The following is a 15,151-nucleotide window of genomic DNA, read 5'->3' as shown; positions in this document are numbered from 1 at the left end:
TATAATTTTGTTGCTTTGGTTCCTCTGTTCCCTTGTGGGTTTTTTTTTTTTTTCCTAGCTAAATATTTGTCAACTTTATCTTTTCAAATAACCAACTCTTAATTTGGTTATCCTTTCTATTGTTTTCCTGTTCTCTATTTACTTTCCTTTCTTTTCATTTCTTTTAATTCTTTTATTTTTATTTCTGTTCTAATCTTCAGTATCTTTACCCTTTATGCTAACTATGTGCTCAGTTTGCTCTTCTTTTTGCAGTTCCTTAAGATGTAGAGTTAGGTAATTTACTAGAGATCTTTCTTGATTCTTAATAGAGGCATTCATTAGTATGAACAACCTTCTAAGTACTACTTTTGCTGCATCCCATAAGTTTTGCTATGTTGTTTTTCTATTTGGTTTATCTTGATACTTTTTATAAAAATTTCCTTTTAACTTTTTCTTCAAGCCATTGATTGTTTGGGAGAGTGTTGTTTAATTTCTATATATTTATATAATTTTCACTTGTTCTTTTGTTACTGATCTCTAGTTATACTATTGTGATGAAAGGAGTTACTTGGTATGATTTAAATCTTCTTGAACTTACTAAGACTTGTTCTGTGGCGTAACATATGATCTATCTTGAAAATGTTTTATATGCACAAGAGAAGAATGTGTATTCTATATTGTCAAGTAGAATATTCCATATTTGTCTGTTAAGCCCATTTAGTCTCCAGTGTTGTTCGAATCCACTGTTTCCTTATTGATTCTCTATTTGATCTATCCATTGTTGAGAGTGTGTTATTAAAGTCCCCAACCATTGTGGTATTGCTTTTTGTCTCTTAACTCTGTTAGTTTTTGATTGACCTAGTTTTTGATTTAGGTGCTCCAATTTGGGGCAGTATTTAAAATTGATATAACTTTTTGATATATTGATTCTGTTGTCATTATGTAATACCCTTCTTTGTCTTTTTATACCATTTTTAGCTTAAAGATTGTTTTGTCTGTTATAGGTATAGTTATTACCATTATAATAATTGTTGTTACCATTTGCCTGAAATATCTTCTTTATCAATTTACTCTCAGGCTAAGTATGTCTTTAAGTCTCAAGTGTGTCTCTTGTAGGCAGCATATTGTTGGATCTTGTTTTTAGCCATTCTGTATCTTTTGATTACAAGATTAAATCCAGTTATGTTAAAATAATTATTGATAAGGATAATTTGTTATTTTTGGTTGTTACTGCCATTTTGTTGTTTTCTGCCATTTTGTTTTCTGGTTGTTTTGTAAATCCATTTTTCCTTGTTTCCTGCTTTCTTTTTTGAATTTTAATGTCTTTTCATGTTCATGATGTCTTTATCATGTTCTCTACTATAGTTACTACAAATATTTCCTTTGTGGTTACCATGAGGCATGCATAAGATATCTTAAAATTATAACATCTTGTTTTAAACTAATAACAACTTAACCTCAATAGGATTCCTAAGCTTTATGCTTTTATTTTCCTCGCCTTCACATTTAGATTATTGATGTTAAAATTTATGTTTTTATGTTGTGCAACTAATAATAATTTTGCAGTTATGGTTACTTTTACTATGTTTGTCTTTTTAACTTTTAAATTAGAGTTGTATTGAATTTGGCACCACCATTAGCAAATTATAAGCCGAGACCCATGTCAAGGAGCTTGCCACTCCTTTTCTTCTAGGAATTTTATGGTTTTAGGTCTTATATTCAAGTCTTCACTACATTTTGAGTTAATTTTTATATATGGTATGAAATAGTGGTCCAATTTTATTCTTTTCCATGTTGCTGTTCAGTTTTCCTAGCATTTATTGAAGATACTGTTTTATCCCTATTGTATATTCTTGGCTACTTTGTCATAAAGTAACTGATCATATATGCTGAGATTATTTCTGGGATCTCTGTTCTGTTCCATCAACCTATGTATTCAATGCCAATACCATACTCTTGATCACTATAGCTCTATAATGTAGTTTGAAATCAGGGGTCATGATGCTTCCAGCTTTGTTCTCAAGATTGCTTTGACTATTTAGGGTCTTTTGTAGTTTCATCCCAATTTTAGAATTGTCTCTTCTAGTTCTGCCATTGATATTTTGATAGGGGTTGCACTGAATATGTAGATTGCTTTGGGTAGTATGGACATTTTAACAATATTAATTCTTCCACTTAATAAGCACAGAATATCTTTCTATTTCTTTGAGTCCTTTAAAGTTTCATTAATGTCTTATACTTTTAGTATTATGGTCTTTCCCCTTCTTGATTAACCTTATACCTAGGTATTTTATTTTTTCTGATGTGATTTAAATGGGGTTGTGGTCTTGTTTTCTCTTTCTGATAGTTTGTTGTTATTGTATAGAAACAACAGATTTTTGTATATTGCAACTTTACTGAGTTCATTTATTAGTTCAAGCAGTTTTTTGAAAGAGTCTTCAGGGTTTTCTATATATAATGTAATGCCATATACAGATAGTGAGAGTTTACTTCCTCCTTTCCAGTCTGAATGCATTTTTGTGTCTTTTTTCTTGCCTAAGTGCTCTGGATAGGCCTTCCAATACTATTTTGAATAAAAGGTATCTTTGTCATGTTCCTGATCTTTGAGGAAAAGCTCTGAGGTTTTCAACATTGAAGATAATGTTAGCTGTAGGCTTGTCAGTCATATCTGGCCATGCCATGTTGAGGTACATTTTCTTTATACACACTTTATTAAGAATTTTTATCATAAATGGGTATTTAACTTTGTGAAATTTTTTTTTTCTGTATCTATTGAGATGATCCTATGAATTTTAGCCTTTGGTTTGTTAATGTGTCATGTTGATTGCTTGGCAAATGTTAAACCATCTTTATAACCCTTGAACACATCCCACTTGATCATGGTGTACAATACTTTAAATGTATTATTGAATTCAGTTTACTAATAATTTTGTTAAAGATTTGGGGTATTGGCCTATAAATTTTTTTCTTGTGATATCCTTGTCTGGTTTTGATATCAGGATAATGCTGGCCTTATAAATAGAGTTTGGAAGTGTTTCCTCTTCTATCTTTTGGAAGAGTTTGAGATGGATTGGTATTAATTCTACTTTAAATGTTTGGTAGAAGTTTCCAGTAAAGCCATCTGGTTCTGACCTTTTGTTTGTAGGGGGTTTTAAAATTGCTGATTCGTTCTACCTACTAGTAATTTGTTTATTTGAATTTGCTGTTTCTTCAAGATTCGGCCACAGAAGATTATATGTTTCTTTGACTGTATCTGTTTCTTTTTGGTTTACCTATTTGTTAGCCTCTAATTGTTTGTTATAGTCTCACAATTTTCTGTGGTATCATTTGTAACATCTCTTTCATTTCTGATTTTATTTGATGAGACTTTTTTTCTTGCTGAGTCTACCTAAAGTTTTTTCTGTTTTGTTTATCTTTCCAGAGAAGAAGCTCTGGGTTTCATTGATCCTTTCTACTCTGTTTTTAGTCTATATTTCATTTATTTCTGCTTTGATCTTTGTTATTCCTTTCTTCCATTTGGGATTCATTTGTACTCATTTTTTTCTAGTTTCTTGAGGTGTGAAGGGATAGTTTATTTGAGATTTCTCTTGTTTTCTGAGGTAGGCATTAATTGTTATGAACTTCTTTCTTAGAACTGCTTTTGTTATATCCTATAAGTGTTAACATATCGTATTTCCATTTTATTTTGTCTCCAGATGTTTTTATTTTATTTTTTTATTTCTACATTGACTCCTTGATTGTTCAATAACATGTTTTTAGTGTCCAAATATATATGAATTTCCCAGTTTTCTTTTTATAGTTTATTTCCAGTTTTATGCCATTATGGTTAGAAAAGAAGCTTGATATGATTTTTGTCTTTTAAATTTGTTATGATTCCTTTGGTGAGCTAATATATGATCTATTCTGGAGAATGTTCTATGTGCATTTAAGAAGAATATATATTGCATTTCTTTTGGATGAAATGTTCTATATGTATTTGTTAAGTTCATCTGGCCTCAATTTTATTTAAGATTGATATTTTCTTATTGATTTTCTATCTGGATGATTTATCTATTGACATAACTGGGGTATAAAGTACCCTACTATCATTGTTTCACTATGAATCCCTTTAGGTCTGTTAATATGTGTTTTATGTTTATATTATCTCATGTTGGGTATATAAATATTTACAAATAATATATCCTCTTGTTTGATTGACTTCTTTATCATGATGGAATGCCCTTATTTATGTCTCACCACAGTGTTTAAAGTTTATTTTGAAAAACAACAACAACAGCAAGCAAACAAACAAAAGTCTGTTTTGTCTGATATAAGAATAGTTTCTCCAGCTTTCTGTTGGTTTTCATTTGCATGGGATATCTTTTTCATGTCCTCACCTTCAATCTTGCATCACCTGCAGTGAGTCTCTTAGAAGCAGCATATAGATTGGTCTTTAAAAAAAAAGTCCATTCTGACATTCTCTGTCTTTTTGAGAATTCAGTGCACTTACATTTAAATTAATTATTGATAGTTATGTACTTAATTGACATTTTGTTAATTGTCTTAGTATTTTTTTATTTTATTTTTTTGTTTTGTAGTTCTGTTTCTTTTTTTCTTTTGCTGTCTTCCTTTGTGTGATGACTTTCTTTTGTGATATGCTTAGATTTCTTTCTCATTATCTTTTGCTTATCTACTATAAGTATTTTTTTGGTGGCTACCATAAGGCTTAAATATAACAACTTATAATAATTTATTTTAAGTTGATAACTTAATTTTCAAAGCATTTTAAATCCCTCCATTTTACCCTTCTCCCCCAACACTTTGTTTTTGTTGTCACATTTTGCATTTTTATCTTGTTCATTCCTTAATATAGTTACCATTATTTTTATTTCTCTTGTCTTTTAACCTTCATATTAGCTGTATAAGTGACCAATCTACTACCTTTACCATACATTTATCTTCAACACTGAGTGCTGTCCTTTCATATTTTTGTTGTTGTTGTTATTTTATTGTTGCTAATTAATGTCCTTTCTTTTCAGCTTAAAAAAGTACTTTAACATTTTTTGTAAGGCAAGTTTAGTGGTGATAGACTCTGTTAGTCTTTGCTTCTGCAGAAAATTCTCTATTTCTCTTTTAATTCTGAATGGTATATGAAGCTGGGTAGAGTATTTTGGTTGAGATTTTTCTGCTTTTAGCACTTTGATATATCATACCTCTCTCTTCTGGCTTGTAAAGTTTCTGCTGAAAAATCTTTTGATAGTGTTATGAGGGCTTCCTTATATGTGCCAAGTTGTTTCTCTTTTACTGCTTTTAAAATTCTCCTCTTCTTTTTAACCTTGTCAGTTATAGTATAATGTGTCTTGGTGTAGGTCTCTGATTTCATCCTAGTTGGAACTCTTTGTGGGTCTTGGATCTGGACATACTTTTCTTTCTTCAGATAAGGGAAATTTCAACCAGTATTTCTCCAGCTATCATTTCACCCCTTTCTTTATCCCTTCTTGTGAGATTTCTATAATGCAAATGTTTGTCTACTTGACATTGTCCCATATACTCATTAGTCTGTATTTACTCTTTTTCATATTATTATTTTTTTATTTTTTATAAACATATATTTTTATCCCCAGGGGTACAGGTCTGTGAATCACCAGGTTTACACACATAACAGCACTCACCAAAGCACATACCCTCCCCAATGTCCATAATCCCACCCCCTTCTCCCCACCCCCCTCCCCCCAGCAACCCTCAGTTTGTTTTGTGAGATTAAGAGTCACTTATGGTTTGTCTCCCTCCCAATTCCATATTGTTTCATTGATTCTTTCTGATGTTCTGATTGGATGAGTTCTCTTCCCTGTAATTGAGTTCATTGATCCTTTCTTCTGCTTGATCTAGTCTGTTAAGGAATCCCTCTAGTGTATTTTTCATTGTAGTTATTGATTTCTCCTGATTGGAAATTTCTTATATTTTCTATCTATTTGTTGAAGTTCTCTTAATCATTTTTCTCCGGAGTTTAATGAGCATCTATGTGACAAATTATCTGAACTCTGTTAGGTAAATTACTTATCTCTATTTTATTACAGTTTCCTCCCCTCACCCCCACCCTGAGGTTTTATCTTATTCTTTCATCCAGAATGTAACTGGGTATAAAGTATATACTTTCTACCTTTTGCTTGACTCTGTGTTGCTTTCTATGTATTAGATGTTAGCTACCTCTCCTACTCTTGAATGATTGGTCTCATGTGGGAGATGAACCTTGTTTTCTAATGCTGCCTTAGCTCTTGATTGTCTTTCAAACCCTTGCAATTGTTCAAAGAGCCTATTTATTTTTAATAGCTCCCCATATTTGAGTGTGTGTCAAAACCAGTCAGTGTCCCTATAGGGAGGATTTCATCCAATACCTAGATTCAAGCTGATTGGAAGCCAGACCCTGAAGCAGAAGCTTTTAGAGTGCAAATATATATTGTCCTGTGGGACTACAACCATAAATCCTGCTGGGCCCTTGAGCCAGGTGATCTGGATATGTCCCCTCGGTAACACTGACTATAATATTGGCTCCAAATGAGTGTGCAAGCTCCTTTCAGGGAGATACCTATGAGTTGTAGTGAAGGAGAATGCAAAGATGGCATCCCCAGTCCATATTCCCTAAGAGTGCTTCCTGGCACTAGAAGCTTGCCAAGTCTATAGTTGTCCCTATGTCTGAAACTCCAGCACTAGCAAGTAAGTCTCTTTCATAGAAAATCTGGGGATGTGTTTCTGTCTATTGTCTGTGTGGTGTCCTGTGGCTCGTAATCTGTGAGGAATTGTCTCTCTGATTGTTAGTCTTGTGTGACTCAGGAACACAAGCTCCCTCCCCCCTACCCACCAGAGCCTGAGGATCAAGGAGTATCTCCTGGGCAGCAGCCATAAAAACCAGAATACCATCAGGTAAGAGACTTGTGCTAGAGCTTTCTTTGAGGGATGCTAGTGCTCTAGGAGAACATGGTAGAGGGAGAGAGAGTGAAATTAATGCCCACCCTCCAAGGTTTCAGGAAATATTTACAGTTAGTCCTTAGATGTGTGTTTAGCTGGGAGCTTGAACCTCAGGCTAAAGCTGTAGCCTGAAGCTAATAGTTCTTTTTAACAGAAAGATTGGACTCATGTATCTGTTGCTTTGTGCCATAGCCTGGGCATGGTAGCTGTTTAAGAACTTTTTCTCCATTAGTTACATTTATGTGGGACCCGTGAGTATAAGCCTTACTGGTTACCAGAGCTAGTCAATATAGAGCTGTCCCCTACAGCATCTGCAAAAATCTGGGCACCAGAAAAGAGTATAAATGTCATTCAGGAAGATACTTAGCTGGCTGAACTGAAGCAGAGGGAAGGTGCAAAGGTTATATCCACTGGCCTTAGTTCTCTGAGAATACTTCCATAGGTGCTTATAATTGTGCCAAACCAGAAACCTGCCCCTCAGGCCAAATCTCCTGTGGAAGGAAATGGCCTCTTTCTCAGAAAGATTGGCAGTGTGTTTCAATGTACTATCTATTTAATGCCTGGGGATTTGTAGTCTGTCAAGAGCTTTCTTTCTAATTGTTAGAGCCTCTTGGGACCCAAGAATTCAAGTCCCCTTGTCTCCATAGCCAGGTGATTAAAGGCAGCCATAAAACAAAACAAAACAAAACAAACAGGTCACTGATAGGAAAACTGTGGCACTGGATAGGTGGAGAAGTTCTTCTCTGGTATATATGGGTGTTCTGGAGTGCAGTACAGGGAAAGTGCAAAGATGGCATCTACCAAAAAAGGAAAGAAATAGTAAAGAAGGAGACAGAAGAAGAAAAGAAAGGTGGGAAAAAAAAAAAGAAAAGAAAAAAAAATGAAAAAAAACAAAAGATGTCACATGCTGGCTTTGGCAAGGCAGAAGGAGAGCATGCAGGAACGTGCCCTTTAGCTGAAGCATAATGGTGACGGCCACAGGAGAGGGGATAAAAAGATGGTAACTTCCAGCTTTAGCAAGATGGGGAGAGCAGGAAGATGTCACCTACTCCTCTGATTCTGTAGGATAATCTAGTAGGTCTCTGCCCCACCAGACCAATGCTTTGAATTAGGAAATGAGTCCTTTTACCCAAATTTTGAGTGGTTTTTAAAGGACTACTTCTGCATTGGGCCCAGGATGAGTGAATCTGCATGTAGGCTCTTTAAGGAGCTGAATTTGATAGTTCATTGATCTCCATTTCTTTAGGGCCAGTTATTGGAGTTCTGTTAGTTTTTGTGTTATATTTATTTGATTTTTGTCATCTTTCATTCCTTACATTGGTATCTGCACATTTGGCTAAACAGTTTCCTTTTCCAGACTTTATAGGTTCACCTTGACAGAGACACTTCTCCAGATAGCTCAGTTTGTGTATCTGGATGTGTCTGCTGATGATGTCCTTGGGCAGGTGGTACCTGCTATTTCAGGGTCTATTTTTGGTGAGGCAGCTGTTCTGAGTGTGTACCACTGGCTGAGAAGAGTTAGATAGGACTCCTGGCTTGGTTTCTTACTTGGCTTGCCCAAGTGAGATTGGAGTGTGGGCTCTGTGGTTAGGCCTAGATCAGTCTCTGGTTAGAATTATTAGGTGGTTGGGATTTGGTAGTATACTCAGCAGTAGATGAAGCTTTGAATTAGTTTTTTTGCCCTACCAGGACAGTAGGAGAGGAGTCCAGGCTTGCACATCTCATTATTTGGTGACTGAATATCCTAGTCAGCTGTGACCCGTTTCGCTCTGCAGACAGAGAAAGTCATGGACTGTGCTCTCTATTTAAGTGCCACTCTGAGCAGAGCTATTGGATGGAATACACTGTTTCTTGTGTGCTCTAGGGTAAGATTCTCAGGTTGGGCAGGCTGAAGCCAATATTCAGCAATAAGTGCAAATTAGTTTCCTTGCCTAGGTGCAGTGAGAGAAACAGTTCCAAGTCCACTTAAGTTCGTTGTTTGTGGCCTTGACTCAAAATGCCCCATGCTGAAAGCTCCCTGGCTGAACAAAACCACTGCCTTTCTTCCGGAGCAGTCAGCTCTATCTGCCTGCCACTCATTTTTGCTGGATTCTCCTTCTCCTTGTAAGTGTTTGCTTCTGGGTATTCTTGGCAGCCCTTTCCGTCTGATGAAACCAGGGATCATGCTGTGCGGCACATGGTGCTATGACTTAGCTCTCTTGTGGGTGGACCACTCTAGACAACTCCCAAGTTTTCCTAAACAGGTTTTCCCATTGAGAGGGACCAGGAGCTATAGTGAGCAGTGATGAAGCTATGAATTAGCTCCCTTGACTGGGCAAAGCAGGGGAACCCTCTAAACCGGGTGCTATATTTGCTCTTGGGGTGAATCAGCTCTGCCCACTTCCCTCTTAGCTTGAGCGTTGCTGGTGTTCCCTGCCTGTCAAATGGTGCCGGAAGCCACGCTTTAAAGTGGTAGGGCTATGACTTAGCTCCCATGCAATGGCATACCAGGTTCCAGGGCCAGAAAATCCCCTTGTTTAATTTAATCTTACTTGGGTTCCCTTGTGCATGTATGACTAGGCCTTTTTCTTCTGCTATTTTCAGGATTTTCCCTTTGATTTTGGATTTCGGCTATTTTTTTCTAAAGATTTTATTTATTTGAGAGAGAGAGAAAGAATGGAAGAGAGAGAGAGAAAGAACACACAGAGGGAGAATGAGAGGGAGAAGACTTCCCACTGAGCAGAGAGCCTGATGCTGGTATCAATCTGAGGACCCTGAGATCATGACCTAAGCCAAAGGCAGATATTTAACTGACTGAACAACCGAGGTGCCCCTGGATTTCAGCTATTTTACTCCGATGTATCTTCATATGATTTTTATGCATTTATTTTACTTATAGTTTTTTTGAGCTCTTGGTTGTGTAGATTAATGTTTTTCATCAGATTTCAGAAAGTTTTAACACTTCTAATAATTTTTTCTGTCTTTTTTCTCTCTCTCCCCTGGTAAGTCCTATTAGTCATATGTTGGTGGATTTCTGATTTTTTTCTTCTTCTAATTCAAATCTACTGTTGAACTACTCTAGCAAAATTTTCATTCCAATTACTGTACTTTTCAACAGCAGAATTTTCATTTGGTTCTGTTTTATAATTTCTATGTCTTTATTGATAATCTCTATTTGAAAAGATCATGTTTTTATACCTTTCTTTACTTATTTGAGGCTTATTTCCTTTAAACATATTTATAATAGTTGTCTTTAAGTATTTATCTGTTATGTCTGGGATTTGTGCCCTTTCAAAGGCAGTTTCAAAGGCTTACTCTTTGGGGCGCCTGGGTGGCTCAGTGGGTTGAGCTGTTGCCTTTGGCTCAGGTCATGATCTCAGGGTCCTGGGATTGAGCCCTGCATTGGGCTCTGCTCAGCAGGGAGCCTGCTTCTTCCTCTCTGCCTGCCTCTCTGCCTGCTTGTGATCTCTCTCTGTCAAATAAATAAAATCTTTAAAAAAAAAAAAAAGGCTTACTCTTTGCCTATACTTTTGTGTTTCTTTGTCCCATAATTTTTTGTTGAAAACTGGACATTTTAGATAGTATATTGTAACCACCCTTGGTTGATCTCCTTACCTGGACTTTTTGTTTAATAACTTAGCTACACTATGTTAGTAAACTTTATTCCCCCTGCATTGGGTAGCCTCTGGTATTGCTCCTTAGAGGGCAAACTTTTAGCCAGGTGCAGTCACCCTTGGAATGAGTGATTTTAGCGCTCTTTGAGTGCTAAAACTCTTTGAGTTTCCCCTTTTCTGATTTCTTGTTAGGCTATTCTGAAGGTATAGCACCTATTATTAACTTTCACTAATTGCCATCTGACTATTGTTTTCAACAATTCCCTGGAAATAAATTGCTCCACAATGTGATCTTTTAAAACTGAACTCTTTTCGAAAGTGATCTTTGAGGCCAGTTTTTGCAGTTTCTTCAGATCTCAGAAGAGCTCTTCTTAGCCGTCTCTTTTGGTTCTCTCTGATAAACCTCAAGATGGTTTAGTTTAGTTTTGTACTCTCTTAGAGCAACTCTTCTCCTTGTAAGTGTTTATCACTTTCTGAGGCAAGAGCTATCAGGGTTCCAGTATTCTCTCCCTATTGCACCTGAGTTAAAGCTTCTACTGTACAAGTGAGTTCTAAGAGGAGGAAGAGAGCCCAAGTTCTCTCAGACATTCTTGCTTGAAATAGATTCTCTAAAACATGGATCCAGGCTAGGGTATTTCTTGCAGTGACTCTGTAGCCCTCGACTGGAACTAGGTAGGGAAGGGATCCTGTGTTTTCTCGGTTTTGCCTTTTTGGATTAGAACTTTTGGTAGTCTGAACCTAGGTCAGGCGAGACGGAGAGAAAAGAGACAGTGAATTGTTTAAATCCAAAAGTGTCTCACTGTTCTTACTGAGCTATAATAGATTTTATTGAATAAATATTTGTTTATTTGCTGTATGCCCTTAGGATAATTTCCAGAGATTTTAAATACTTGTCTCACTGGGGAGAGGATCCACAGAACTCCTCACAACTGTATCCCAGAAACTGTCTACCTAATGTGATTCTATTCAAAACTACTTTTTTCCTAAAAACTCAACAATGATTGTCCATTCCAGTGACCTATATCAAATATATTCTTGCCTCCTTAAGCATACTTCTGACTGGCTTTTTGTACTTGCTGTTTGCTCTGCTAGAATTTTTGTATCCTGAAATTCCCACATTATCTTGTTTCTTTTCAGTATTACTATCCCAATCCAGCCTGTGTGAAAGACAATTCACTCATATCTCTAGTGTTTTATTTCTGTATTATCTATCTCTACTTAATTTTTTTGAAGATTTATTTATTTATTTGAGAGAGAGAGAGCTGGCAACAGCGATAGTGAGAGAGAGAGCAGGAGCAGGGAGGAGAGGGAGAAGCAGGATCTCCACGGAGCCAGAAACCTGACAGGGCTATCCCAGGACCCTGGATCATGACCTGAGCCAAAGGCAGATAGATACTTAACTGACTGAGCCACCAAGTTCCCCTATCTCTACTTTTAAGAGAATATAAGCTTCATGGTATTAAGGACTTTTTTCTCTTCACAGAGCACATATTGGTTACTTTCAGAATGAAAGATTTTCTTTGAAAATCCCTGGTTTCTTTCTTCTTTTGGCAGTTAGTGACCACTAAGTACTAACTAGTTAGTAGCCACTACCACTAATATGAAAAATGGGAAAAATTGCTTTCCTTGGTTAATTTTGTTTTACCTCTGCTAATGGCAGAGGTAAAACAAATGGCAACTGTTATCTTTTATAATTTTTTTTCAGTGTTCCAAGATTCATTGTTTATGCACCACACACAGTGCTTCATGCAGTATGTGCCTTCCTTAACCCCCACTACCAGGCTCACCCAAACTGCTGCCCCTCTCCCCTCCAAAACCCTCAGTTTGTTTCTCAGTGTTCACAGTCTCTCATTGTTTGTCTCTCCCTTCGATTTCCCTCAACTCACTTCTACTTGGTTCATCACTTTAATGCAAACAACTTTACTATTTCATTACATAGAATGAGAGTTACTGACTTCTGCACTGGAGGAGAAAAGTCAAAAGATTTCATACTGGTTGTCTTATATTTCTATAGAAAATTTAGTCATGTTCTTCTTGCCATTATATTATAAAATACATAGTGAAACATGAGTACAGAATTGTTTGTGGATTCATATCACCAGAGATTTCTCAGCACTCATTCATTCCTTGGTGAAGGATGATGAGCAAACCTTAGTGCCTAAGTAGTTTTATATAATAGTAATTTGAAAACAAATAGTACGTTAAATATACTACCCTGTTTTCAAAGGTGTACGTGAACTCATGAGTAGTTTTCTTTCCTTTCTTTATGGCAAAGAAACTAAATGACAATTTTCCCCCCTTATACTCAGCCCCTTGTTGCTGTGCAAAAAACGCCAGGAGAAACTTATTGGTGAATGTGAAACAAAATGGATTTACATACACAAAGGATATGAAGACAGGATCTTTAAGAATCTCTTTTTTCAACCTGAAACTAATATAATGGGAAAGCTTACACATTGGAAACATGTAAGTATAATTAGTTTATTACTTATCTTTAAAATATTTTTATTTAAGATGCTATAGCTATAATTTATGTAGCATTTGTAAAATCTCTTCATTCTCTTTTAAATATTTTCCATTATATTGTTAATATTCTGCTTGGGATTTTCTCAATGAAAGAAAAGTCATATAATAACAACACAAATATAATTTTTGTGGTGTGTTATTCTTATTACAACAATTTTTATATTTATGTTTTGTATATTTTTCTTGTATTGATTATTATAAGTAGTTATTAACATTAATGTAAAAATCTCTTCATAGTAGTTGAAAACTTAAAAAAGTATTTAGTTTATTAAAGGCTGTTAATACTATATATATTCATTCATTGTTTTTTGCTAAGTTATGTATTGCTTTGAGGACACGTTGAAAATAGAAAGAAGCTTTTATTTATTGAGTGCCTACTATGTATCAGGCACTGTGCTAGATATTTTGCATGTGTTCTGTAATTTATCCTCCACAACACTGTAAGATAGATATTTTTATCTCATTTTTTAAATAGGGAAAGTAAGGCTCTGATGGGGGCATAATTGAGTGGCATTGCTAAAACTCAACTTCAGGTTTTCTGACTCCAGAATTTGTGCTTTTTTTAATCTTTAGAGTTTTTTTTTTTTTTAATTTGGATATTATATAATGGTAGAAATGAAGACTTGGCATTGTATTATAACTAACTAGAACAAACTTTTAATAATGTGTAAAGCGCTGTTTGTGGTAACTTCTTCACAAATGAGACTGTTTCTAAGTAGCTTGCACTACAAATGTTTCCATTATATTAACATGATTAGAAAGGACTACAAAAGGTCCAGACTCTCATTAGTCTGATTTCAGTGTTATTGAAGACATGTATTCTAGAAATAGCACAGGAATATCTTCCAAGCCCTTAAAACCCACAAAAAATTACTCATTGAATTAAAAATATAGGTTTAAAGGCATATGTATCTCATTCAAAACTTTTTCCTCATTAGCACATAGTGCCCACTGTATTAATTTGCTCTATATGATACTATGTTTTATAAAAGAATTATGCTCATTTGAAGTGTCTTTTGGTCCTCTATGTAGAACATAAACTCACTAATTTTGAACATGAAACCTGCTTTTCTATATGCTTTATGCAGAGGAGACTTTCATTGACTATTGCATATGGTACATATCCAATTGACAACCGATTTGGATATATATTATGTATTTATAAAATACTTACACATATATACATAGGCATATATCCAAATGCAAAATATTATGTACATATATGGGTATATATGTATATATAGGTATATGTTGTTATGGTAAGTGACTACTATATGTGCATAAATAGAAATAAAATATTCATATTATAGAGACATTTTATTTAATATCTGTGAAGTTAGGTAGAATATATCACTGTCAGGAAGTATTTTGAATGTTAAGAAATATTGGAAATATATTCACTATAAGGAGTTTTCTAAAGCTCTTTAATATCATTGGTAATTCTGCTAACCATATCACTATTAATATTAAGAACTATTCTTTCATATTCTATAAATATATATATTGTCCTATGCTTTTTCACTCTTTATAGCTATTACTTATAAAACATTATAGAAGTTGCTCGGCTCAATTTCTCAAGAGTAATTGAAATTATTCTAACGTGTGAGGTTCATCTTTGAGTCTTTAATTTTTCTGTATAAAATTGTTGTTCCATCTTCTGGTGGCTTCATTTGTAGTCTCCTCTTTAGCTCACTTATTTGGTGTACTATTCTTTTGTTATTTTTCTTTCTTACATAACTCGTTATTGTGACTTAGTGCTTGGTTAATTAGAAACTATAGTGAGAACAAGTGATGCCATAGAATGCCTTCGAGAATCTAGGATCCAAGAAACATTTAAAAAAGCTAAGTAGGGGAAAGGGAGGAATAATAAAATACTAGGAATTTATTTTAAATTTTTGAAATTTATTTTATTATTTATTTTATTTTATTTATTCATTTCTAATTTATTTATTTTATTATTTTATTTCATTTATTTTATTTTATGGGAATTTTTAAATTTTTTTTAAATTTTTTATTTTTTATAAACATATATTTTTATCCCCAGGGGTACAGGTCTGTGAATCACCAGGTTTACACACTTCACAGCACTCACCAAAGCACATACCCTC

General features: G+C 34.8%; 1 protein-coding gene across 1 annotated transcript in view; it reads left to right on the top strand.

Annotated features, from left to right (window-relative positions):
• LRRIQ3 (leucine rich repeats and IQ motif containing 3) overlaps window positions 1–15,151 on the top strand; it is a 217,299-nt gene that overhangs the window by 102,909 nt on the left and 99,239 nt on the right. Inside the window, exon 5 of the mRNA XM_059376872.1 lies at window positions 12,827–12,983. Coding sequence (XP_059232855.1) covers window positions 12,827–12,983 — 157 coding nt within the window. The remainder of the gene's footprint in view (window positions 1–12,826; window positions 12,984–15,151) is intronic.

This window comes from Mustela nigripes, chromosome 14 (assembly GCF_022355385.1).
Source record: "Mustela nigripes isolate SB6536 chromosome 14, MUSNIG.SB6536, whole genome shotgun sequence".
Lineage (NCBI taxonomy): Eukaryota > Metazoa > Chordata > Mammalia > Carnivora > Mustelidae > Mustela > Mustela nigripes.
Note: the sequence above shows the minus strand (reverse complement) of the source record. Positions and strands in the feature narration are given on the sequence as shown.